The 21,689-nt window shown below is 65.4% G+C and overlaps 1 protein-coding gene across 7 annotated transcripts in view; it reads left to right on the top strand.

Annotated features, from left to right (window-relative positions):
- ARAP1 (ArfGAP with RhoGAP domain, ankyrin repeat and PH domain 1) overlaps positions 1-21,409 on the top strand; it is a 38,741-nt gene extending 17,332 nt beyond the window's left edge. For 4 of the 7 annotated variants that reach the window (XM_049823123.1, XM_049823121.1, XM_049823122.1 and 1 more), the window contains 28 exons: positions 1,742-1,811; positions 2,112-2,232; positions 2,374-2,579; positions 3,019-3,125; positions 3,210-3,409; positions 3,553-3,638; positions 4,998-5,180; positions 6,238-6,412; positions 8,150-8,284; positions 8,573-8,708; positions 9,285-9,387; positions 9,477-9,672; positions 10,010-10,055; positions 10,295-10,458; positions 10,721-10,933; positions 11,686-11,791; positions 12,065-12,212; positions 12,502-12,585; positions 12,759-12,827; positions 12,979-13,096; positions 14,268-14,381; positions 14,861-15,003; positions 16,900-16,982; positions 18,399-18,449; positions 18,773-18,836; positions 19,037-19,192; positions 20,407-20,445; positions 20,691-21,409. In XM_049823123.1, the coding sequence (XP_049679080.1) occupies positions 1,742-1,811; positions 2,112-2,232; positions 2,374-2,579; positions 3,019-3,125; positions 3,210-3,409; positions 3,553-3,638; positions 4,998-5,180; positions 6,238-6,412; positions 8,150-8,284; positions 8,573-8,708; positions 9,285-9,387; positions 9,477-9,672; positions 10,010-10,055; positions 10,295-10,458; positions 10,721-10,933; positions 11,686-11,791; positions 12,065-12,212; positions 12,502-12,585; positions 12,759-12,827; positions 12,979-13,096; positions 14,268-14,381; positions 14,861-15,003; positions 16,900-16,982; positions 18,399-18,449; positions 18,773-18,836; positions 19,037-19,192; positions 20,407-20,424 (3,295 nt within the window). In that variant the 3' untranslated portion in view covers positions 20,425-20,445; positions 20,691-21,409. Of the gene's footprint in view, positions 1-1,741; positions 1,812-2,111; positions 2,233-2,373; positions 2,580-3,018; positions 3,126-3,209; positions 3,410-3,552; positions 3,639-4,997; positions 5,181-6,237; positions 6,413-8,149; positions 8,285-8,572; positions 8,709-9,284; positions 9,388-9,476; positions 9,673-10,009; positions 10,056-10,294; positions 10,459-10,720; positions 10,934-11,685; positions 11,792-12,064; positions 12,213-12,501; positions 12,586-12,758; positions 12,828-12,978; positions 13,097-14,267; positions 14,382-14,846; positions 15,004-15,540; positions 15,601-16,899; positions 16,983-18,398; positions 18,450-18,772; positions 18,837-19,036; positions 19,193-20,406; positions 20,446-20,690 lie in introns of those variants that run through there. The other 3 variants (XM_049823126.1, XM_049823124.1, XR_007508834.1) reach the window with 3 other exon arrangements.
- Positions 21,410-21,689: the final 280 nt, after the last annotated feature.

The following is a 21,689-nucleotide window of genomic DNA, read 5'->3' as shown; positions in this document are numbered from 1 at the left end:
GAAGTGGGGTGTTTTGGGCTGGTTTCCTACTGACGGCGCTGCCTCCACGGTTCCTCTGCCGGAGGCCGGCGGGTTTGGCGTTCGCCGTGTTTGCCACGGGAGGAGACGTTGCTGGCAGCGCCTGCGGGATGCCAGCCCCAACCCCGGCGGCTCACGATGCAGAACCGCTGGGTTGCAGAGTGCCCGGTTGCAGAAGTAAAACTACGGGAGCTGTTGGGTGCGTGTCCGTGTGCTCGAGGGCGAGGAGCCCAGTGAGCCCAGTGAGCAGAGAGCCCAGCGAGCCCAGTAAGCCCAGTGAGCTCAGTGAGCCCAGTAAGCCCAGCAAACACAAGTAGCCCAGCGAGCCCAGTAAGCCCAGCGAGCTCAGTGAGCCCAGCACACGCAGGGAGCACGCTTGCCCCCATCCCGACACTGAACCAGGTCAGCGAGCCACCGTGCCAGCTGGGGGGTAAAAATCAAGCAGGAGACACGAGGGATATTTGGGGGCTGCTTAATCTGGGCTACGAGGAAGCCCCGAGGCTGCAGTCCTGCCGAGGAGGAGGAAGCTCGGGCTGTTCGCAGCGAGCAGCCTGGCTGCTGGGGAAGTGAGAGCAGCTGGAAGGTCCCTGGGAAGCTGGGGAAGCTGCTCCGGCGGCTGCTTGGAGGGGAGCCGAAGCCTGGGGAAGGCAATGGAAGAAAACCCAGAAACCCCAACCCCTCAGGAGCTAAAAGCAGCTGGAGGTCAGAGCAGGGTTGGGGGTCTCTGCACCCCATGGGACAGGGACGAACTCCTGACGGGGAGCGGGAGAGCCGAGTGCTTTTAATCCTGGTTGCTGTTGCTGGTTACGTAAAGGCCGAGCGCCGGGGTCACGTGCGGCAATGGCGAAATCCTTCCCGAGCAAACAAACCCTTAAGCAACAGCCGCTGGGGCTGGCACGGCGGCGGGGGGGACCCTGGGGGTGCAGGATTGGTGGGGGGCTGCATCGCAGGGCTTGTCGGAGCGGGGGTTAGCGGTGGGAAGTGGCTTGGTGTTTCCTGCAGCCCTGACACCGGGGTGGATGGGCTGCAGGGTTTAATGCCTTGCCCTGTGCTGTGTGGCCGGTCTGCGTGCTGGGCTGGGGAGGGCGAAGGGGGCCCTGGGGCTCTGCCCCAGCCTTGGGGTCCCCCCTCTCCCGTTCGTCCCCATCCATCTGCCACGCAAGAGGCCAGGGTGCCACCAGCCCTGCCTGGCATGTGTCCCCTGGAGTGAACTCTCACCAGCTTGTAGGTCCTGAGCAGTAATTGCGAATAGGGATTTGGGGGGGCTTTTAGGGGCAGCCCCCTCTCCCAGCTCCATGTTTTAACTGGTGCCCGGAGGAAAGCACGAAGTCCCCATCGCTGTCCCCATCGGTGACACCAGGGCTGGGGACACGGCGCAGGATCGATGGCGAGGTGGCCCCAGGCTTTTGGCAACTGGGGCGTGAACACACAAGCAGAGTCGCCCCGAGTTCAAGGGCGCACGGTGCAGCCCGGAGCTGCCGGGGCTGCCTGGCATGGCACAGCCCGTGCCACGGGGCTGGGGCCGGCAAGGGGTGAGCGGGGAGGGGGGCTGCTCCAGCCCCGGGGGGCTCACAGCACCCCTCCTGCACCCCAGTCCCCTCGGGACCAGCACCGGCCTCGGGTGGGCTGCAGCACCCGCTGCATCCCGGCTGCCTGCCCCAACGTGGAGGGTGCAGCTGGGTCACCCCATCCCCTCCAACGGGTCGCTCTGGTCCCTTCCCAGGTCCTACATCTACCAGAAGCGCTGGGTGAAGCTCGACGCTGACTACCTCCGCTATTTCGACAGCGAAAAGGCGAGTAGGGAGAAAGGATTTGGGGGCTCACGGTGAGAAGGTGGCGGAGGAGCTGCCGCAGCGGGACAACATCCCTCTGGGCATCCCGGCCGTGAGACGTGGCCGTGCCAAAGGGCGGCATTCCAGGGAGCAGCAACGGATGGCTGCTGGGGTGATGCTGGCACCGGGGTAGGATGTGGGATGCTCGGAGCCTCCCGGACACGGGCGCTGTCAGCATCGTGAGCCCGGGGTGGTACCCATCCCACCTCCCTGAGGCCGCGGTGGTGAGCAGTGTGTCTCCCCTCCCCTGCCCTGCCCCAGGATGCCTACTCCAAGCGGTTCATCCCAGTCTCCTCCATCTCCCGCGTCACCAGCATCGGGGACCAGAAATTCGAGGTCATCACCAACAACCGCAACTTCGTGTTTCGGGCCGAGAGTGACGGTGAGCGACAAGGGCTGGGGGGGGTCCCTGCTCCTGGGTGGCCCCAGCTGCTCCCCCTCCCCCTCCCCTGACCCAAGGGATGAGCCCCGGAGGCTCCTGGCCCCGGGCTGATCCTGACCTGTCTCCCCTCCGGCCCCGCAGCGGACCGTAACGAGTGGATACGGACCCTGCAGCAGATCGCGGAGGAGCGGAAGAGCAAAGCTCTGGAGAGGACATTGATGTCCCCGACCACCAGCGGTGCCGCCGACCCGGCCGACAAGAGCGGCTTCCTGGAGCTGCGAGGGTTTAAGCACAAGCTGTTCGTGGCGGTGGCCGGGGACAAAGTTTTCCTCTACAAGAACGCGGAGGTGGGTGGCTGGTGGGGGGGGGGCTGTGGCACCACGGGGGACCCCGATGCCATTTCGAGGGGGACCCCTTCCCTTCGCATCCACAGCCTGAGCAGAGCGGCAGTGAGCTGGGACACCCCGGAGCTGCCACCCCCAAACGGGGACTGCTCAGACCCTGCAGGCTGGTGACCCCCAGGCTGCAGTCCCCCTCCCCACCGGCTCCGAGCCTCGGGGACCCCCACGACCATCGCACCCACTGCAGCTGCTCCAGAGCCTGTGGCTCCCCGTGCACCCCCGGGGCTGGGAGCTGGGCTGGCAAGGGGCACGGGGACCCGCAGCCACCAGCACCGGTGCGGTGTGCGGGTGTCAGTGCCAGCACCAGCTCCTGCAGGCAGTGCATCATCCGTAACCCCCCCCCACTGCCTTCCGTCAACCCCCCCGCCCCGCCCTCGCCCACCAGGACTATCGGCTGGGGATCGGCATCACCTACATCGAGATGAACGTGGGGAATGTCAAGGAGGTGGACCGCCGGGGCTTCGATCTCACAACGCCGTACAGGATCTTCAGGTGAGATGAGGGAGGGGAGGGGGTGCCGGCGGTGCTGCCCCTCCCTGCGGCCATGCCATCCCTCATCCCTGTCCCCGCCGGCAGCTTCTCCGCCGACTCGGACCAGGAGAAGGAGGAGTGGGTGGAAGCCATGCAGCAGTCCATCGCCGAGGCTCTCTCCAACTCGGAGGTGGCGGAGAGGATCTGGGTGGTGGAGTCCAACCGCTTCTGCGCCGACTGCGGCTCGCCCAAGCCCGACTGGGCCTCCATCAACCTCTGCGTTGTCATCTGCAAGAGATGCGCAGGTACCTGCATCCCGGCGGGGGAGAGAAGGGGCCGGGCATCCCCTGCCCTGGCTAGGGATGCAGGGCAGCAAGGCTTGGGGGACCCCGGCGGCTCGGCCTCTCCCACCCCAAAACAGGTCCCTAATGGCTCATCTTGCTGGCAGGGGAGCACCGGGGGTTGGGCCCCGGCATCACCAAAGTCCGGAGCCTGAAGATGGACAGGAAGGTGTGGACGGAGGAGCTGATCGAGGTATTGGTACAGACCAACCCCAAAAGACCTTCCTGGGGGGAGACACCCCATCCCCATCCCCATAATGGACCCACTGGCTACAGGCCAGGGACTGCAGGAGCACGGCAGGGTTTTTCCAGCCTGATCCAAGCCCCTTGGGGGTGACACGGTGGTGTGGCTTGGTTGGGGAGTGGACCCCCAGCAGCCCTCCATCCCCATCCCCGCTGTCTGCCGCCGGCCGGCACCCACCCGGGCACGCTGGCGAGGACAAGTGGCACTTGTGTGTCCGTGCTGCAGACAGACGATGTCTGTCTGTCCGTGGGGAGATGGCTGCGGAGCCCTGGGGCCAGGGTTTGGGGCCAAGCAGCAGAGCAGCCCCCCGAAGCGGTGCGGCCGCCGGCGCGGAGGAATGCGTCGGCGCAGCCAGCGCCGGGGCGGGCTGGGGAGGGGGGAGCCGGGATTTGTTACCAGACCCAACCCGGCCGCCATTTCCAGCCGGCAGACCTTGGCTGGCCCCGTTCTTCCCAGCCGTCCCGGTTGGATCCTGCATTCCTGCCTGGCGTCCCACCCGCGCAGCCCCCGCCTCCGGCATCGCCTGCTCCCCGAGCCCCCAAACGCTTCCAGCTGCTGCCTGCGGCTGCTCCCTTTCCCCTCCCCTCTCCGGGAAGGCTGCCCTGAACCCCACCGGGCTGGCGGGGAGCTGCTGCCAGCATCCCCTGGCCCCCTGCCTGCTCCAGCCCCTCCCCAGCCCCCGGCCCCGCTTGCACCCGTGCCACCCCAAAAAGCTCAGGGGTGCTGGCAGAGCACCCCATGGGCTTGCTGGAGCAACATGGGGGTCCTTGAGACAGGGCTAAACCTCTTAATGGTGGGCTGAGCACCGCTCGGTGCCAGGCAGCAGGATGGTGAGGGGCCACGGAAAGCCCTTTAAATCCACCCCTATGGATGCTGAGCATCCCCTCCTCCTCGCCCACAGCTGGGTGCTGCTTTCCAGATGAGATTTTCCGGGGCAGGAAGGGGGGTCGGAGGCGGTGGGGGCTGCCAGACGCCGGGGCTGAGCCGCCGCTGTTGCTGGAACACGGGGCTGGGCAGGGAGCAGCCCTGCGTGCCTGCAGTGGGTGGGTGCTCCTGCACCCTGCCCACCCGTGGTCCCCACGAACCACCCGTCTTCCCCTCCATGTTCTGCCCGCACCCCGCTGCTCTCCCAGGCAGCAGCAGTAATGCAGCAACTTCGGGCTGTGAATGTCTACTGCCGTGCTCATCCCCCCCTCCCTGCCCCAGCAAAGACCCCCGGAGAAGCCCCACAAAGCCCCCCCCTCCCATGCCCAGCCATGCTCCATCCCCCGGCAGCACCGTCCCATCGGCCTCTCCTTGTCCCCGCAGCTCTTCCACCAGATCGGCAATGCCGTGGCCAACCAGTTCTGGGCTGCCAACGTGCCCCCCAGCGAGGCCATCACCCCTGCCAGCAGCAGCCAGGAGAGGAGGCGCTTCCTCATTGCCAAATACCGGGAGGGCAAGTACCGCCGCTACCACCCGCTCTTCGGCAACCAGGAGGAACTCGACAGGGTCAGTGGCCCCCGGGGCCGGGCACCGTCTCGGGGGTCCCGCCTGGGTGCTAAGTGGTGCTGAGCTGGGGTCCCCAGGCTGTTTTGGGGAGCAAGGTCCCTGCCTGAGCAGGCTGCTTGGCCCCGTACATGGGGCTGGATGGTTTCCCACCCTCCCTCCCTGCCTGTACCCCCGCCTGTATCACCCCAGCCCTCATTGCACACCCTATGTCCCCACCGTGCACCCCCAGCCAAAGCCTGGGGTCTCCAGGAGGGATGAGCTGGCTGCGGGGACAGGGTGACCGTCTCTGGGATGGGGCACAACCAGCTTCATTTCCAGGCTGGAGAGCCTGGTCCGAGGTGGGATCCCCCCTTCCGCAGCCAGACATCCCCACGGTTCATCTCTCCCTGGCTTGGGAACGGCGTTGGGGTCCAGCATTGGGCTGGAGTGGGGTTCCAGGAGGGCTGGTGCTGGGGGGATGCCCTGGTTGCAGCAGCTCGAAGCCCCTCCTGCTCCCCGGAGCACCCCACGGCAGCGGGGGCAGAGGTGTCCGGCCAGCACCCCCTCAAAACCCTGGCCAGGGCACCCATTCCCAGTCCCGGCCGTGGGCAGAGTGCCAGACTGGGGCTTCATGGCGCTCTGCGCGACCGGCACAGGGAACGCCATCCCGGCGCTCCGGCCGCCGGCCCTTCGCCTCCGTGCTCCGCCATGGCTCCACCGGCTGCCTTCGGCGATGCCGTGTTTGCACAAGAGCCGGGGGCGCGCCGGGGGCCCGGGTGGCCGCGGGAATTCGCATGTGGGCTTGTTTGTTTTTCTACTCCGGCTAGCCTGTCCCGCCCCGTTGCCGTTATGACTTCACCCCGGCTCCTTAAGGGAGGGATTCGCCCGCCCGCTCCAAACTTTTTCTCCCAGTTCCAGCCTCCTTTGTCCTGCCGAGGCGGCCGGGAGGCGGCGGGGGTCCGGTTGCTCGCCGCGCTCCCACCTGGCTCCTTTTGCCGGCGTGGCTCTTCGCCAAGGGTCTCCTCCTTCTCCTCGGGAGCCTTCGGCCTCACCCGCCACCCTCCCGGCTTTGCCGTAGGCTCTGTGCGCGGCCGTCACCACCAGTGACCTGGCGGAGACGCAGGCTCTGCTCTTCTGCGGGGCGGCGGTGACCTGTGCCACCGGAGACCCCCAGTGCCCGACGCCCCTGGCCCTGGCCGAGAAGAGCGGGCAGAGGCTGCAGATGGAGTTCCTGCTCCACAACAAAAACTCCGGTAAGGGCTGACCCCTTGAAACCCCCATGGGCTTAAACCCACTGCTGGCATTCCTGGAGCCGGGGGAGAGAGCTGCTGGGGTGTCCCGGGGGACGCAGGCATGTTTTGAGCCGGACTTGGCTCTGTGTCCTGCCTGGCAGATTCCCGGCATGGGGTTCTCTGGCTGCTTGGCGCTGCTGGGCTCTGTGCACCCCAGGAGAGGGGCTTTGGGAAGACCCCGCACCCTTGGGTCAGGGCTGGGTGGGGGCCGGGGAGGAAGGCTCTATCCCGGCGGGGGACGCAGGTCCAGAGCCCCAGTGGGGATGCAGGCTGGTGCTCTGGGCGCTGGGAATGACTGGGCCAGCTCTGTCGCACCGTCCCGGCATGCTGCAGCCTTGGGGGGACATGCCCCTACCAGCCGGGCAGCCCCCACCTTCAGCATCCCCAAAAGGACCAAGGGGGGTCCGACCGTTTTGCAGAGCAACCCCCTTAACCCCCCATCCTGTGCCGCTAATGTGCCCACGCCACCGAGCCCTGCTCCGGGTGGGCTGACGGCTCCCACGGGACTGATCCAGGCTCTAACACGGAGTGAGCCTCCGGCCCTGGAAAGCTCGGGCAGCTGGAATGGAGGTGTGCCGGGGCCGGCCAGCGCCTGCCGCAGCCGTCACCTCCCTCGCTGCCTCGGTGGCCAAGTCCGTCCCGCGGAAGCTGGAGTTTGCCCAGGATTGGGGCTGGCCCTGCTGTTCCAGACATGTCAGCACAAAAGGGGTCTGGGAGGGCGGCGAGGCCTCCCAGCTGCCCGGTGAGCCGGAGAAAACCAAATCCCTGAGCTCATCCTGCCGGGGCCGGCTCTGGCAGCCATCTCCGGAGTCCTGGGATTGCTGGGCTCGATGAGCCCAGCGCCGTGTGTGGAGCAGGGCTGGGCTGGTGGAGCAGGGCTCTGCATCCTCCCGGGTTTCCCTGTCTCTAGAGCTCTGGGCAGCCCCGTGGTCCACCCTGGGGGTGCTTTAGGGGTGTCACTGTACCCCGTTTCTGCCTGGTCCCCGGAGGAAATAGGGGGGTGCCTCTCACCGGCAGGCAAGGTGGGGAAACTGAGGCAGGGGGGACATGCCTGTAGTCACACGGGTGGCTGTGGCAGAGCCCTGCGCCGTTATTTCAGCCACAGGACTGCGGTTGCTCTGCCCTTCTCCTCCCGCAGAGCGGCGGGGACCTGGGACAGCCCGGGAGAGACCTCGGCAGAGGGGGAGTCCGGTCCCCACCTTCCCATAACATCCTCATCCTGTCACAGCTCGGTGCTTGGGGCTAGTCTGCAGGGGGGGATGCGGGATCTGGGATGTGGGATGCAGGATGCCCTCCCGGCGGATAAGCCAGACCCCGCTGACCCCCAGGCAGCCCCAGATTTGGGGGCTGGAGCTGCTCCTCGCACCCCAGCCGTGGCATGGTGGGGGCTGGGGGTGCAGCCTGTGGGATGCTTTTGGGCTCCTGCTTCTTGTGCTGAGCGGGGGACACACCCAGCTGTTTTGGGGGGCTGGCAGGGGGCAATGTGGCCGGTGTCACCACTGCCACCCTGTCCAGCTGGCTCCTTCACGTCACATCAGCGAAGCACCCGGGGAATGACATGGAACACTGTCACCCCATCCCTGACCCAGTGGGGTCCTGCTGCATCCTGCTGGGTCCCCACCAGCAGCAGTCTGGGGGGCTTCTAAAGTGGGGGTGCACCCCCCAGCTCCCCATGACAGGCTGTCACCCTGTTTGCAGAGACGCCGCGCCTGGAGGTGGGGGGCAGCGAGGAGAAGCCCTACTCGGTGCCCCTGCCCTCCGTCACCCACAATGGCTTCCTCTACAAGACCCCCTCCATGGCCAAACCCGTCGGTGAGCGGAAAGGCCAGGAAGGTACGTGGGGGCCCATGGGGCAGGGAAATAGGGGTGCAGGGGGGGTGGGGGGGCTCAGAGCCAGCCCCAAAAGGGGTGCTGCTGGGGGGATTGCACCATTCCCTGCTCCCCAGGGCACTGCAAAGGCAGCAGGGAGGTGCAGCATCACCCGGCCAGCCTGGTTGGAGTAGGGGGTCACAGTGGGTGGGCACCCAGTGGGTGCTGCAGGGCCACCCAGGCTGGGTTGGTGGGCGATCTCGGGCTGGCCGGAACATGCGGGGCTGCCCAGCACCATCCTGTGCCGTGCAGAGTTCAGCCGGCGGTGGTGCACGCTGCAGGACGGCGTCCTCAGCTACTACGAGAACGACCGCAACGCCGTGCCCAATGGTGAGATCAAGGTGGAGGAGATCGTGTGCCTGGTGAACAACCCGCCGAACGCCCACGGGTAAGGCTGTACCCCTACGTGCAGCCCTATAGCACCCCAACATCCCCTCCGCTCCTGCAGGGCTGGCATGGCCGCTCACAGGTGGTGGCATGGGGGGCTGCTGTCCCCAAGCCCACCGCTGGCCCCTCCAGCACTTGTGGCATGCCTGACCCAGCTGTCTTTGCAAGGAATCTGTGTAAACCCCTTTGTAACCCTTTTGCACCCCTTGTAATTCCTTTGCAGCCCCTTTGCAGCCATCACTTTGCAGCCCCTCTGCAGCCCCTTTGCAATCCCTCTGCAGCTCCTTTGCAAGCCCTTTGCGATCCCTTTGCAGCCCCTCTGTGGACCCTCTGCAACCCCTTTGCGATCCCTTTGCAGCTCCTGTGCTCCCCGTGGGAGTGTGCATGGCAGCACAGGGATGCTGGAGGACCCAGGGGTGTGGGAGGGGGGATCCCAAACCGGATCAGCCAGTGGCAGAGCCGGCGGCAGACATGCCGCAGGATACTCTCACCCCCGGGATGGGATGCCCCTGGTACCCAACCAGCTCCATCCCACTGCCCGCGGGCGGCCAGGCTCCCCTTTGCCTCCCTCCTGCAGGATCGAGAGCACGTTTGAGATCTACATCGAGTCAGAGAGGCTCTACCTCTTTGGGCTGGAGAGCCCCGATTCCGCTCGGGAATGGCTCAAGTCCATCGCCAAGGTAGGATGCGGTGGGCTGGGGGTGGCTGGGGGTGCCGGAGGGAGCCGTGTCCCACGGCGCTGACGGGTCCCTCTTCTCCCCCGGCTCAGTCCTTCGTCCATCCCCGCGCCGAGGAGCTGCTGGCTCTCGACTTCGAGCGGATCGGCCGGCTGCACTACAAGGGTGGCCTCAACCTGGAGCGAGCCAAGGAGGGCTGGTTCGCCCTGGCCGGCTCCACGCTCCACGTCTGCTTCGAGGACAGCGAGCGGCAGGAGCCTCTCCAGCTGCGCAAGCTGCAGGAGCTCTGTGCGTGACCCTGCCCCGCCACGGGCACCCCCCCAGGCTGGGAGGGACCTTGGGGATGGGGGTATCCCCCAAATTCTGCCCCGAGCAGCTGGGTTGCACCCCAGCTTTTGGTGGGAGGCTGGTGGATGCTGCTCTGATGGAGCGTGGGGTCCCTCCGCTGGGTGGGATGCAGCCGCTCTTCCTCCTTTCCATCCTCTTCCTCATCCCTGGGAAGTCACTGCTTGTCCCATTTGGGCTGGAGCTGGACCCGTTGGCACTGCTCCCGTGGTGTGTGGGGCTGGGGGGGCTGGGGACCCCACGTTCCCGCAGGTGATGGGCTCTCTGCCTTCCCTTCCAGCCATCCAGGGAGACAACGAGGTGCTGGTTCTGGTGGAGAGGCGGAGGTAAGAGCTGAGGTGGGGGGGGGGGTTAGACCCCTCCAGCAAATTATCACACCCTGCCCGAGCACCCCTCCCTCATCCTGGGGTGCCTTCGCTCTCCCCACGGTGTCTGGGGCCCCCCAAAAGAGAGGTGGGACCATCCCCAGGCCCCCAGGGCCAGCCTTCCCAGGGGTCCTGGCCACGCAGTGGGTTTTGTGGGGGGCAGCTGGCCCCCCCACCACTGATGCCGGGCTTGCCGGCAGGACGCTGTACATCCAGGGGGAGAGGAAGCTGGATTTCCTGGGCTGGGTCCACGCCATCCAGAAGGCTGCGGGCAGCGCGGGGGACACCTTGTCGGAGCAGCAGCTGACGGAGTCGGACGTCCCGCTGCTGGTGGACCGCTGCATCGACTACATCACCCAGTGCGGTATGTGCCATCGCTTATTGCCGGATGCTGGCGGGGACCAGAGCGCATCATTTGGGTCACCCCATCGGTGTGGCGCGGCAGGCTGAGACCCGACATGCTTGCGACATGTGTTTCGCTCCCTGAGCATCCTTTCCAGCTCCGTGGGAGGGCTCCGGCTGGAGCAGGAATTTGGCTCCAGCCTGCAGCTCCTCGGCGGTCGCGGCAACACCTGCAGGGTGGGAAGTGCCGCGGTACCAGCTCATCCCCACCGGCTCTGCCACAGGGCTGACGTCTGAGGGCATCTATCGCAAGAGCGGGCAGAACTCGAAGACCACCAGCCTGCTGGAGATGCTGCGCCGGGACGCCCGCAGCGTCCGCCTGAAGGAGGGCGAGCACCAGGTGGACGACGTCGCCAACACCCTCAAACGCTTCTTCCGCGACCTCGGGGACGGGCTTTTCACCGGGCGATGGGGCCAGGACTGGCTGCGGGCAACGGGTGAGCCCTGGGGGGGGCTGCTGGGAGATGGTGGGAGGAGGGGGTCGGGCTCCCCGGATCTGCTTGCAGCCCCCTTTGTCCTCTCCTCTGGGCTATGTGGTGGGGGGAACACATCTGGGCCCCACATGTTCTGGGGGCTCGAGCGGTGGGTGGGGAGCGGAGTGCATCCTTGCTGACCCCATGCAGCCCTGTGCTCCAGCACAGCTGGAGCTGAGACAGGGCAGAGCGCCAAACCCCCCCCACCCTTCGCTTCTGGATCCGGCCCCTAAATACCAGCGTCGGATGCACCCAGCAGCTAAACAGCCATGAGCCAAGCTGCTGTGCAGCTGGGATGGTCCAGCTCCATGGAGCTGGGACGTTCCAGCCTCACAGAGCTGGGATGCTCCGTTCCCATGGATCTGGGATGTTCTGGGCCCCACAGAGCTGGGATGCTCCGTTCCCATGGAGCTGGGATGTTCTGGGCCCCACAGAGCTGGGATGCTCCGTTCCCATGGAGCTGGGATGTTCTGGGCCCCACAGAGCTGGGATGCTCCGTTCCCATGGAGCTGGGATGTTCTGGGCCCCACAGAGCTGGGATGCTCCATTCCCATGGAGCTGGGGTGCTCCACTCCTGTGGAGCTGGGATGCTCTATCCCCAGAGTGGGGCAGAAGGGTCCCAGGTGGGGTCTAGAGAGGGGATGGTGGGGCTGTGGGTCTTAATCTCAACTTCATGTCCCTCCGTGCTCATCTCCTCCCTCGTGCTCCCCTCGCAGCGCTGGAGGACGAGGAGGCAAAGATCAGCGAGTACCGGAGGCTCCTGGGCACCCTCCCCACGGTGAACCGGGCCACGTTGAAGGCGCTCATCAACCACCTCTTTCGGTACGGCGTGGGTGGCAGGTCTGTGGGACGGCGGAGCCCGGGCTCCCCAAGCCCCCGTGGGGCATCGTCCCATCCACTGCGGGGTCCTGGGGAGGCTGTGGGGTGGAGGAGAGCCCTCATCCCTTGGCTCACATCCCAAGCAAGGAAGGGAGGGGGATTTGGGGTCAAGCTGTGCCCAAAGCCGAGCATCACATCCCGGTGTGGGGGGCATTCCCCTTGGCAAGGCTGAAGGGGGGGGTCCCGGGAGAGGAATCTTAACAGAGTTCCCTGTAGGGTTCAGCGCTTCTCTGGGGAGAACCAGATGAACACGCACAACCTGGCCATCGTTTTTGGGCCCACGCTCTTCCAGACAGACGGGAAGGACTACAAGGCAGGACGCGTGGTGGAGGACCTCATCAGCCATTATGTGAAGATCTTTAACGTAGGTTCACCCCACCTCTGGCGCTGCTCTGGATCAGGCTGACGTGTGGACATTCCCAGGGGATGGGGAGGTGGACAGAGGAGGAAGCTGTCTGCAGACATCTTGCTTCGGAGACAAGGGGAGGGGGGGTCCATGTCCCTGCAAACCCTGGAGACACCTGAGCATGGAGGTGCTGGCACTGCTGGGCAGGGGAGAAGATTCCCCTGGGGATCCACGTCTGCTTCTGCAGTGGAACTTAAGGGTGTTCTGGTCAGCCCTGATGGCTCCCTGGGCTCCTCTTCTTTGGCAGGTCAACGACCAAGAGATGAAGAAGCAGCAGGACGAGATCATGGCCATCATGAAGATGCGGGAGGCAGCATCCAGTGGGACGCAGGTGGGTCCTGGACATGAGGACCTTCCGGGGGCACCCTCTTTGCGTGAGGACCTCAGCGCCTGCTCCAGCATCTCCTGGAGATGCCCCAGACAGGGAGTGTCTGTGCTGGGTGGGGGGGATCTAGCCCACATGTGTGAAGCTGCAGGTTGAAGTGCTTTGCCGTTGCCCTCCAGCAAGCCGGGGACTTCATCTGCACTGTCTACCTGGAGGAGAAGAAGACGGAGGCAGAGCAGCACGTCAAGGTGAGCCCTGGGGAGCTCACAGAGGGGACAGGGACCCCCTGTTGCATGCCCAAATGTCTGTGGTGGCATGGGGAGATGCTTTGAGCTAGCACAAGGGTGGCACAGCCCTGGGCACTGGCTGATGGAGACCTGTCCCTTCCCTCCCTCCCAGATCCCGGCCACAATGACAGCTGAGGAGCTCACCTTTGAGATCCTAGACCGGAGGAAAATCGTCATGAAGGAGAAGGACTATTGGAGCTGCTTCGAAGTGAACGAGAGGGAGGAGGCAGGTCGGTGCAGGGGCATGAGGGTGGTGGGGATGGGGATGAGGACAGGGATGGGGATGGGGATGGAGATGGAGATTGGAATGGGAATGGGGACAGGGATGCAGGTAGGGATGGGGCTGGGGATGAGAAGGCTCCCATGGGGACTGCACCATGGAGCAATGCTGGGACGGGCTCCAGGCGCTCAGGAGAGGACGGCTGCAGCGCTACAGCTTTGCTCGCCACATCCAGGCTGCAGGTGGCCGAGCGCTGCAGATGGGCGCGTGGTTTGGGCCAGGACCCACAGAGCGTCTGTCTGCATCCTTAGGGGTCCAAATGCTTTTGAAGTTTGATGGGGGTGTCTGGGCTCTCCGGCCACCCAAGGGAGCAGCCTTGGGGTGCCCGTAGGCAGCAGCAAGCGAGAGCTTGGTGTGAGCAGGATGAGCCCCTGGTCCCGGCAGTTGGTGCCTCGAGCTCCTGCCACCGACTCCCATGGGCTGAGCGTGCCCAGGGACCGTGCTTGGCAGGGAGACAGGCAGGGTGCTGATCCCAGCATCACTGAAAGCCTCTGCTGAGACGTTTTGGTCCTTGCCAACCCCAAGCCATCAAGATCAGGCTCCTCTCTGCAAAGGGTGGGTGCTGCTTCCCCCCTCTGCTCGGGGAAGCACCGTGTTCAGCCAAGCAACATCCAGCCCTTAAAAATAAAAAGGATCGTCAGGCTGTGCAGGGGCAATGATTAGCCGATTAGCCTAAAATTGAATATTCACCTATGAACTACTATGAAATCCTTGACTCGCCCTTTGCTTGTGTGGAAATGTGCATGTTTGAAATACCTCTGTGCATACTTTTGCGTGCATGTGTGTAGATTACATACTGCCTACAGCAGCCTACGTTTTCAAAACATACGTGTGTTGCAATTGCAATATCTGTTGGCAATTGTTCCTTAGCCACCTTCCAGTCCCCGCAGGTCCCCGCTGCTCACGTACCATGGGCCAAAAGTCACCTCCCCAGGGGACAATTAGTAAGCAGCAGCACCGTGAAATGAATCCAATTAAAAGGCGATGGTGCTGCGTGGGAGGTCTGCCCAGAGACAGGCAGGACCTTGGCAGACCCTTGGGACACATGTGTGACCCCCGCCTTGGTGGGTGCCAGCCCCTGGGGATGCTGTCTGACCCCTGCCTGTCTCCCTGCCCGACAGAACGGCCCTTGCACTACTCGGAAAAAGTCCTGCCCATTTTGCACTGCCTGGGAACAGAGAGCTACCTGGTGGTGAAGAAGCAGATGTCCATGGAGAACATGCTCATCTACCTCGGTGAGGAGCTGGGGGGGGCCGGGGCCCGGGCAGGGAGAACAGGGAGGGGACGGGGACAGGGATGGGGATGGGGATGAGGACAGGGACAGGGATGGCGACGGGGATGGGGATGGGGACAGCTCCCTGTCCTGCCGGCTGCAACCCTGCGGAGAATCTCCGTGGCATCAACCATCCCAAGGCCACATCCTGCCTGGCCGCGTAAGCGGAGGGGGCACCAGCCCCCTTAGTGTGTGGCTGGGAGCCCCCCAGTGTGGGGTCAGGGCTGGAGGCCACGCACAGTGCACTGGAGGAGATGGTCCTGCCTGCCCTGCCTGGGCTGGGAGCAGGCAGCAGCCGGTGGGCTGCGGTGCTGGGGGCGAAGGGGGGGGGGTTGCCCTTGCTATTGCCCTGCGGGACCGGGTCTAGCTGCACCCTGTGCCCTTCCTGGGGGGGCCTGACCCCCCCTGGGGGGCCGGAGCCGCTCAGGCGTGTGCCCCCAGCCAGCAGAGTGGGCGACTGCAAGCACGGCATGATGAAGTTTCGGGAAGAGAGGAACCTGCTGGGGCTCGGCCTGAGCACCGGCTTCCACGACCGCTACTTCATCCTCAACCACACCTGCCTGCGCCTCTACAAGGAAGTGCGGGTGAGCCCTGCCTGCTGGCTGCCTGCGAGGCGACGCTCCCTTCCCCTGCCTGCCCTTCCCTTCCCTTCCCCTGCCTTCGCTCTCCTTCCCAGCTGTGCCACAAGACCCGGTGCCGGGAGTCCCTGAGGACGTGGGACCCATGTGGGCTGAAATCCCACGGGCGTTGCAGGCAGCGATGGGGCTGGAATCCCACAGGCGTTGCAGGCAGCGATGGGGCTGATCCCAGAAGTGGTGTTGCTCTCCCAGACCCGGAGCTTTCCCGGAGCAGGTCCGGAGCTGGCTCTGAGTCAATGCAAGGGCTCAGGAGGGGGATGCTGGCATCCCAGCTGTGCTGGCACATCTGCTCCCCGCTCTTCTGTCCCTGGTTCCCCTGCCCTGGCTCACTGGTGTGACAACCACCGCACCCTGGCACACTGCTGCCTCTGCCCCCCGTCCCCTGCCTGTAGGCAGCATGGGGTCTGCAGGGAGGTCGTCCCCTCTCCTCCCACTGCGGCTCATCCTCCGCATCTGCTTTAACCCCCGTCCTCTGTTGAACAGAGCCTGAAGCAGCGGACCCCCCTCTTGGAGAACGTGAGTAGAGGAGCCCGGGGGGCTCAGCCGAGGCGCGCAGGGGCTCCCGCGCCCTCTGCCCTTACAAGGCTGCCCGGGGTCAATCCCAAATCCAATCCCGCAGCACGCGTGTGCCGATCACCGCGCGCTCGTGGATGCGGCAGCCCCAGGTGATGGGGTGCTGCCCGTGCCGGAGCTGCCCCCGGTGCTGCCATCCCTCCCCGTTAGCCCCCAGCATTGGGGGTGCATCAGCTTGCACCCCTGTAATCCGGGCTCCTCCAGTTTGGGGGTACCGCTGCCCTTTGCTCCAGGCAGCTGGAGATGGGGATGGGGAAGGGGCTGATGCTGTTCAGAGGGGACGGGCTGAGCTGGCTCCCCCGTCCCACGGGCATTGGATTGGGCTCTTGTAAGTCATGCCGCTTGCACGCAAACGCAGGTGGGCAGCTGTACGGGGTGGGGGGGTCCCCGTCATGTCACCCGCTGCCAGGGCATGGCTTGCGTGGCATGGCGAGGTGCAGCCAGCATCGGGGAGGTCCCAGGCGAGAGGGAAGGGAGCTTCGGGGCTTTGGCCCTTCAAAACATCTGCCAGCAAAGGGTGATGTCTGCACCGGCTGGCTGCCATGGCACAGACCACGGGGAAGGAGCTTGCTGGCACCGGTGGTGACCTGGCTTTGCCGAGACATCCCGTTTTCCCCCCATCCCTCCCCTTGGGAGGCTGTTTGGTGAGGCAGGGTGCGGCTCGCAGCCAGCACCCCAAAAGGGATGCTCCGATGCAGGGGGAGCCCAGCACAGCCTAAGTGGTACCAGGGAGTCAGGGCACCCATCCTCACCCACCGCAGAGAAGTGCCCACCTGCCGTGCTGTGCCGGTGGTGGGACATTTGGGGATGTGGTCGGGGCAGAGAGCCACCAGCAAAGTGGGGCTGTGGCTACTGCTGCCGTGGCCGTGATGCTGAGGAGGGACGTGATGCGGGCGTCCCCATGGGGGACATCTAGTGCCAGGCTCTTGAGACCCCATCACAGTGTGCCAGTGCTGGTCCCAGCTCCAAAGGCAACTGCCACCATCTCTAAGGGACCCCGCCGGGGGGACAGGCCTCCTGTGTCCCCTCCCTTCTACCCGTGGCCTCTGCCGTGGGCGACGGGCACCCGCTCTGCCCTCATCCTTGGCAAGCCCAGACCTGGGCTGAGCCCCTTCCCCTTCCCCGTCACCGCATCCCTATGGCTTCTCCTCCCTGCCTGCTGGGGGGACAAACCCCATCCTGGCATCGGTGTGGGCTAGAGTGGGGGGGGACGGGTGGCAAAGGGTCCGGCAGCCCCCAACCCAGTGCTGGGTCGCTCTTCTCCCCCAGAGCCACAAGCCAGAGAAGGAGTGGCCCGTCAGGAACCTGAAGGTCTACCTGGGCATGAAGAAGAAACTTCGGCCCCCGACGTGGTGAGCAGCAACGCGGTGCCCTGCTGGGCTGGGGCCAGGGATGGGGATGGGGCCAGGGAGGAGGATGGGGACAGGGATGGGGATGGGGACAGGGATGAGGATGGGGACAAGGAGGGGGATGGGGATGGATGAGGATGGGGATCAGGATAGGGACAGGGATGGGGACAGGGACAGTTTTGGCTGCTGGGACACATCTCCTGCTGGCCGTGCCTTTTGCCACCAGATGTCAGAGCAGCCTCGGAGGACGCTTCTGCAGCCTGCGTGTGTGCATGTGAGTGTGTGCATGTGGGTGCGTGCGTGTCAGCGAGCTGGGTACATGTGTGTGTGCATGCGTGTCAGTGCGCGTGTGTGTGCATATGAGTGCATGGGCATATGTGTGTGTGCATGTGTGTGTGTATGCACGTCAGCAAGTTGTGTGCGCGCGTGTGTGCATGCGTGGCGGCATCTGTGTGCATCTGAGTACACACACGCATGTGTGCGGGTGTGTGGGTGTGTGCATGTGAGTGTGTGCATGCAATGCATGCACATGCATACATGTGAGCATGTGCATGTGTGCGCACACGAGTGCGAGCGCACGTCTGTGTGTGCATGTGAGCGCATGTGACGAGCCATGCAGGCTTGCTGGGAGGCTTCCAGTCCCCACGCTCCAGGGCCACTCTGCACTGTAGGGGCAGGAAACCTGTTTGTACGTACATGTGTGTATGCATGTGAGCGTGCAAGGCCGTGACCCTGACCCCCCCCAGGGGTTTGGGTGTGTGCCACGGTGCCAGGCAGCATTGCTGCAGGTCTTGGGGTGGGCTAGCAGCGGCTGGGGCTTTGGGTCAGGGCTGGGGCCAGGGGGGGCTCCCCCCAGCACTGCGGGGAGGCTGGTGCCCATGCCAGGCATTGCAGGGACATTTGGGCATAGCTGAGGCCAGGCAGGAGCTGAGAGGTGGCAGAGTATGACCACGAAAGAAATACCACCAGCAAAAGGACCGGCTCAGATAGCTGCACCTGCGCCTGGCCTGCTGGACTGCAAACCGGTGCAAACTGGGAAGGACCCAGGGCCATTGCCGCTGCTTTACTGGCCCTGAATCGCTGCGCAGCATTGCGTCGAGCTGATAAATCCGATGGGAACCTGTCCTGCGCGCCCAGCAGTGGAGGGCTGCGGGGGCTTGCAGGGCTGGAGGCAGCTTGCGAGGATGCAGGTGGCTCGCAGAGGTGCAGGTGGCTTGCAAGGAGGAGGGTGGCATGCAGGGACGTGGGTGGTTGTAGGGATGCAGGTGGCTGTAGGATTGGGGGCTGTCTGCAGGGATGGGGTGTTCGCAGGGACGGCGGGTTTGCAGGGACGGGGGGGTTTGCTGGGGTACTTTGGTACCTGGAGTGCTGGAGCCGAGGGTGACGTTCGCCTTCATGGTTTCACTTCTCCCCTTCCAGCTGGGGCTTTACGGTCTTCTACGAGAACGAGAAGCACGAGAAGCAGCAATGGTAAGGAAAGGGGTGGACACAGGGACACTAAACTCATCCCCCAGGACTGATGGACATGCTGCCGGGGCAGCTGCTCTCCGGAGCCGGCGTGCCTTCGCCGCAGAGGGTGTAGGTGGGGATTTCTGTGGGCAGAGCCTGTCTGGGCGCCCGTGGACCTGCCCAGGGTACCACCGGTGTCCGTGGTTGTCACCCTTGTCCCCTTTGGTCCCCTGGGGTCTGCAAGACCTCATGCAAAGCAGCAGCTGGGGTCCCGGCTCCATCCCCAACAGAACCTGTGTCCCTCCCTGCCGTCCCCTCCGGCCGCTGACGCCGTGTCCCCGCAGGTACCTGTGCTGTGACACCCAGGCCGATCTCCGGGAGTGGTTTGCCACCTTCCTCCACGTGCAGGTAGGGAGCGGGCACGGGACAGTGCACGCCGTCCTCCAAGAGCTGGGCTGCGGAGGGATGCTTGGCTAGCAGAAACCCTTCGGGGTATCCAAGCATCCCTAAATACCGGCATCCCAGGGCAGAGGAGAGATCCCCGGGTGGCTGAGGACCAAAAAGCCGGTCTCCAGCCCTCCTTCACCCCCTGTCCCCTCTGTCCCCAGAATGGCGGGGCCCTGTGGCCCTCGGAGACCTCCAAGGTGCGGGCGTCGCGGTCGCAGCAGGACTCCAGGTTGGGTAACATCTCCCTCATCCCGCTGCGGGGCAATGAGAGTGAGATGAGGAACAGTGTGGCTGCTTTTGCTACTGACCCGCTAACCGTGAGTGAGACGGGGGTGCTGGGGAGGGTCCCTCTGCGTGGGGGCTGCATCTCCCCTGCATCACACGCTGGGGGGTCCTGGTCCCCAAACCTGGTGGGGGGGAGAGTGGTGTCCCTGCTCCCATTGCTTATGTACCAGCATCAGCCTCTGGTCACCCCAGAGAGAGTTGGGGGGTGTGTGTGACTGATCCTTGGGGTGCTCTGTCCAGCATTGGGGCCCGTGGGTGGTCTCCTGGGTGCAGGGGTGTCCCAAACCGTGTGATGCAAGAAGAGGGGATGCTGCCAGGCTCCTGATTTTTCCTATAACAGGGGTGGGTTTCTCTGAAATGCCACCCCGGTCACAAATCAGTCCCCCCCTCCTGTTGTCCTTCTGTCTGTCTGTGCAACAGCCGTCCTCCCCGGGGGCTGTCGCACACCGGGCATCCCCCCGCCACCCCGGTGCTGGCCGTGGGTGTCGGAGCCTCGCTCAGCCACAGGGCCCGCCGGTGCAGCCGGCCGGCGGTGGGACAGAGCTGCTCCGGTCCCACCGCGCCCGAGCCGATCCCTCGGGCCCTCGTTGCTGTTATAAACCTGAGGATGCTGCTGTGCCGGGGATGGGGACGGGAAGATCCCACCATCGGCATTGGTTGGGCATTGCCCAACGGGTGTCCAAGGGTGCCCCAAGGGCTGGGAGCAGCACCGTCACCGCTCCGGTGGCCCCTGCCTTGTGCCCGTCCCCTGGGATCAGGTCTGCCGGGGAGCCCTGCCCCAGGACCCCCACCCAGGCTCAGGTTTATAACGAGGAGGGGGGTCAGCAGTGGGGAAGCTCCTCCGGGGCTTTGCGGTGGGCTGTGCTTCGTGGTGTGCGTGTGCCAGCGTGCGAGGCACGGACCTCCCTGCCCGCTCCTCCGGTCCGAGCTCAGACCCCCACCCCTGGCAGGGGGGTCTCTGCACCCCAAGGGCCATGGAGCAGCGGATGGCGTGGTCCAGGGCCAGGGCCCAGCACCGCGGGGCTCCCAGGGGACAGTGCTGTGGGCGTCCCCCCCACCGCAGTCCCAGTGTGGGATGGGGTGGCTGGCACCGCAGCTGGGAGGACGTACTGGGGATCACAGTTCCCCTTCCTCTGGGTTTTCTCCTCCATCCCCTGGTGCCTCCCCCCACCCCGGGCACGGCACTGCCGGTGATGCCCAGACACGGAGGAGGCTGAGGATTAACCTGTCTGCTCTCTGTCCCCAGCTCCTGCGAAACGTCTGAGCTGGAAGCCTGACACGCTGGGTGAGTGTCCCTCCCTGCCTGCAGCCCCTGCCCCAGCCCCGGTGCGCAGGCAGGGGAGGCAGCGGGAGGTGGGAGCCGATGGCTCTGGCTGTCCCATTGCCACCCCGGTTTGGGGACCCGGGCACATGCATGCACGCACGGTTGTGCCCCCCCCACCCACGCATATCCCCCTGCAAGGTGGGAGGGGGACAGACATGGCAGCCCCCTCCTCTTCACCACCCCTTTGCTCTCCACTTGTGCCGCAGGTTCGTCCGCAAGCGGGGCAGCCCTCGGGGAGCCGTGCCAGCCCTGCACCCGGCACCTGCCGGGGGTCCCGCCGGCTCCGGAGCCTCCGCCAAGGCCCTCTCGCCTCCCCCCGCGGTGACCCACGGGCAGCCAGGAGGGGAAACGGCGGCGAGGCCACCCACCTGCCGGCGGAACAGTTCTCGGGAGCCACGGCCAGGCAGCCCACGGGGACCGGGCAGTGCCAGCCCATCCGACCCCGCATCCCGCACCCCACGCCCCGGCTGCTTTCGGCTGCCGCTTCTGCTCCGTGCTCCAGGCGGAGAGGCAGAGCCCGGCCGGCCACCCCGGCACAGCCGCGGGATGAGGGCTGCGGCCGGAGGCTCTTGCTTTTCCTCCTCCTCCCTCTATTTTTTAAGTCTCTCACCTTTAAAATGACAAGGCAGGCGGGAGCAGCCCTTCCCATGGGATGCACGCCCGGCTCTGGGTACCAGCATCATGGTGCTCCCGTTGCTTCTGGGGGGGGGTGCCCCATCCCCGGGGTCCCCTCCATGCCGGGCAGGGCGTCAAGACCCTCTGCATCCCCCCAAATTGGGGAGGGGGTGTATCTGGCCTCTGTTCCCCCCCCCCCCCCAGGTCCAGCCTTTACTGGACCAGGGGGGACAGGATGGGGGGCAGCAGGAGCTGCCCCCGCTTCCCGCTGCCACATCTCAATGATATTAAAGGTCTCGGGGAAATGGTGCGGAGGTGTCCGTGTCTCTGCCGGCCACACGGGGTGGGTGACCGGGGCAGGGGACAGCGGGAGCTGGTGAGCCCATGGGTGATGCCACGGAGCAGGCAGCGAGCTGCCAAGCTGCTTTTGGGGACAGAGTGGTGGCACCCCAGTCTCAACGGTCCTCTGCCGTGCCCAGTCCCGGGATCACCGAGCCCTGCCTGTGCCGCTGGGATGCTGTGCCAGTGCTGGGGTGTTGGCACACTGGGATGGAAGGTGGCTGCTGGGGGGGGTGAGTGTTTGGAGTTCC

The sequence above is a fragment of the Accipiter gentilis genome, chromosome 19 (assembly GCF_929443795.1).
Source record: "Accipiter gentilis chromosome 19, bAccGen1.1, whole genome shotgun sequence".
Lineage (NCBI taxonomy): Eukaryota > Metazoa > Chordata > Aves > Accipitriformes > Accipitridae > Astur > Astur gentilis.
Note: the sequence above shows the minus strand (reverse complement) of the source record. Positions and strands in the feature narration are given on the sequence as shown.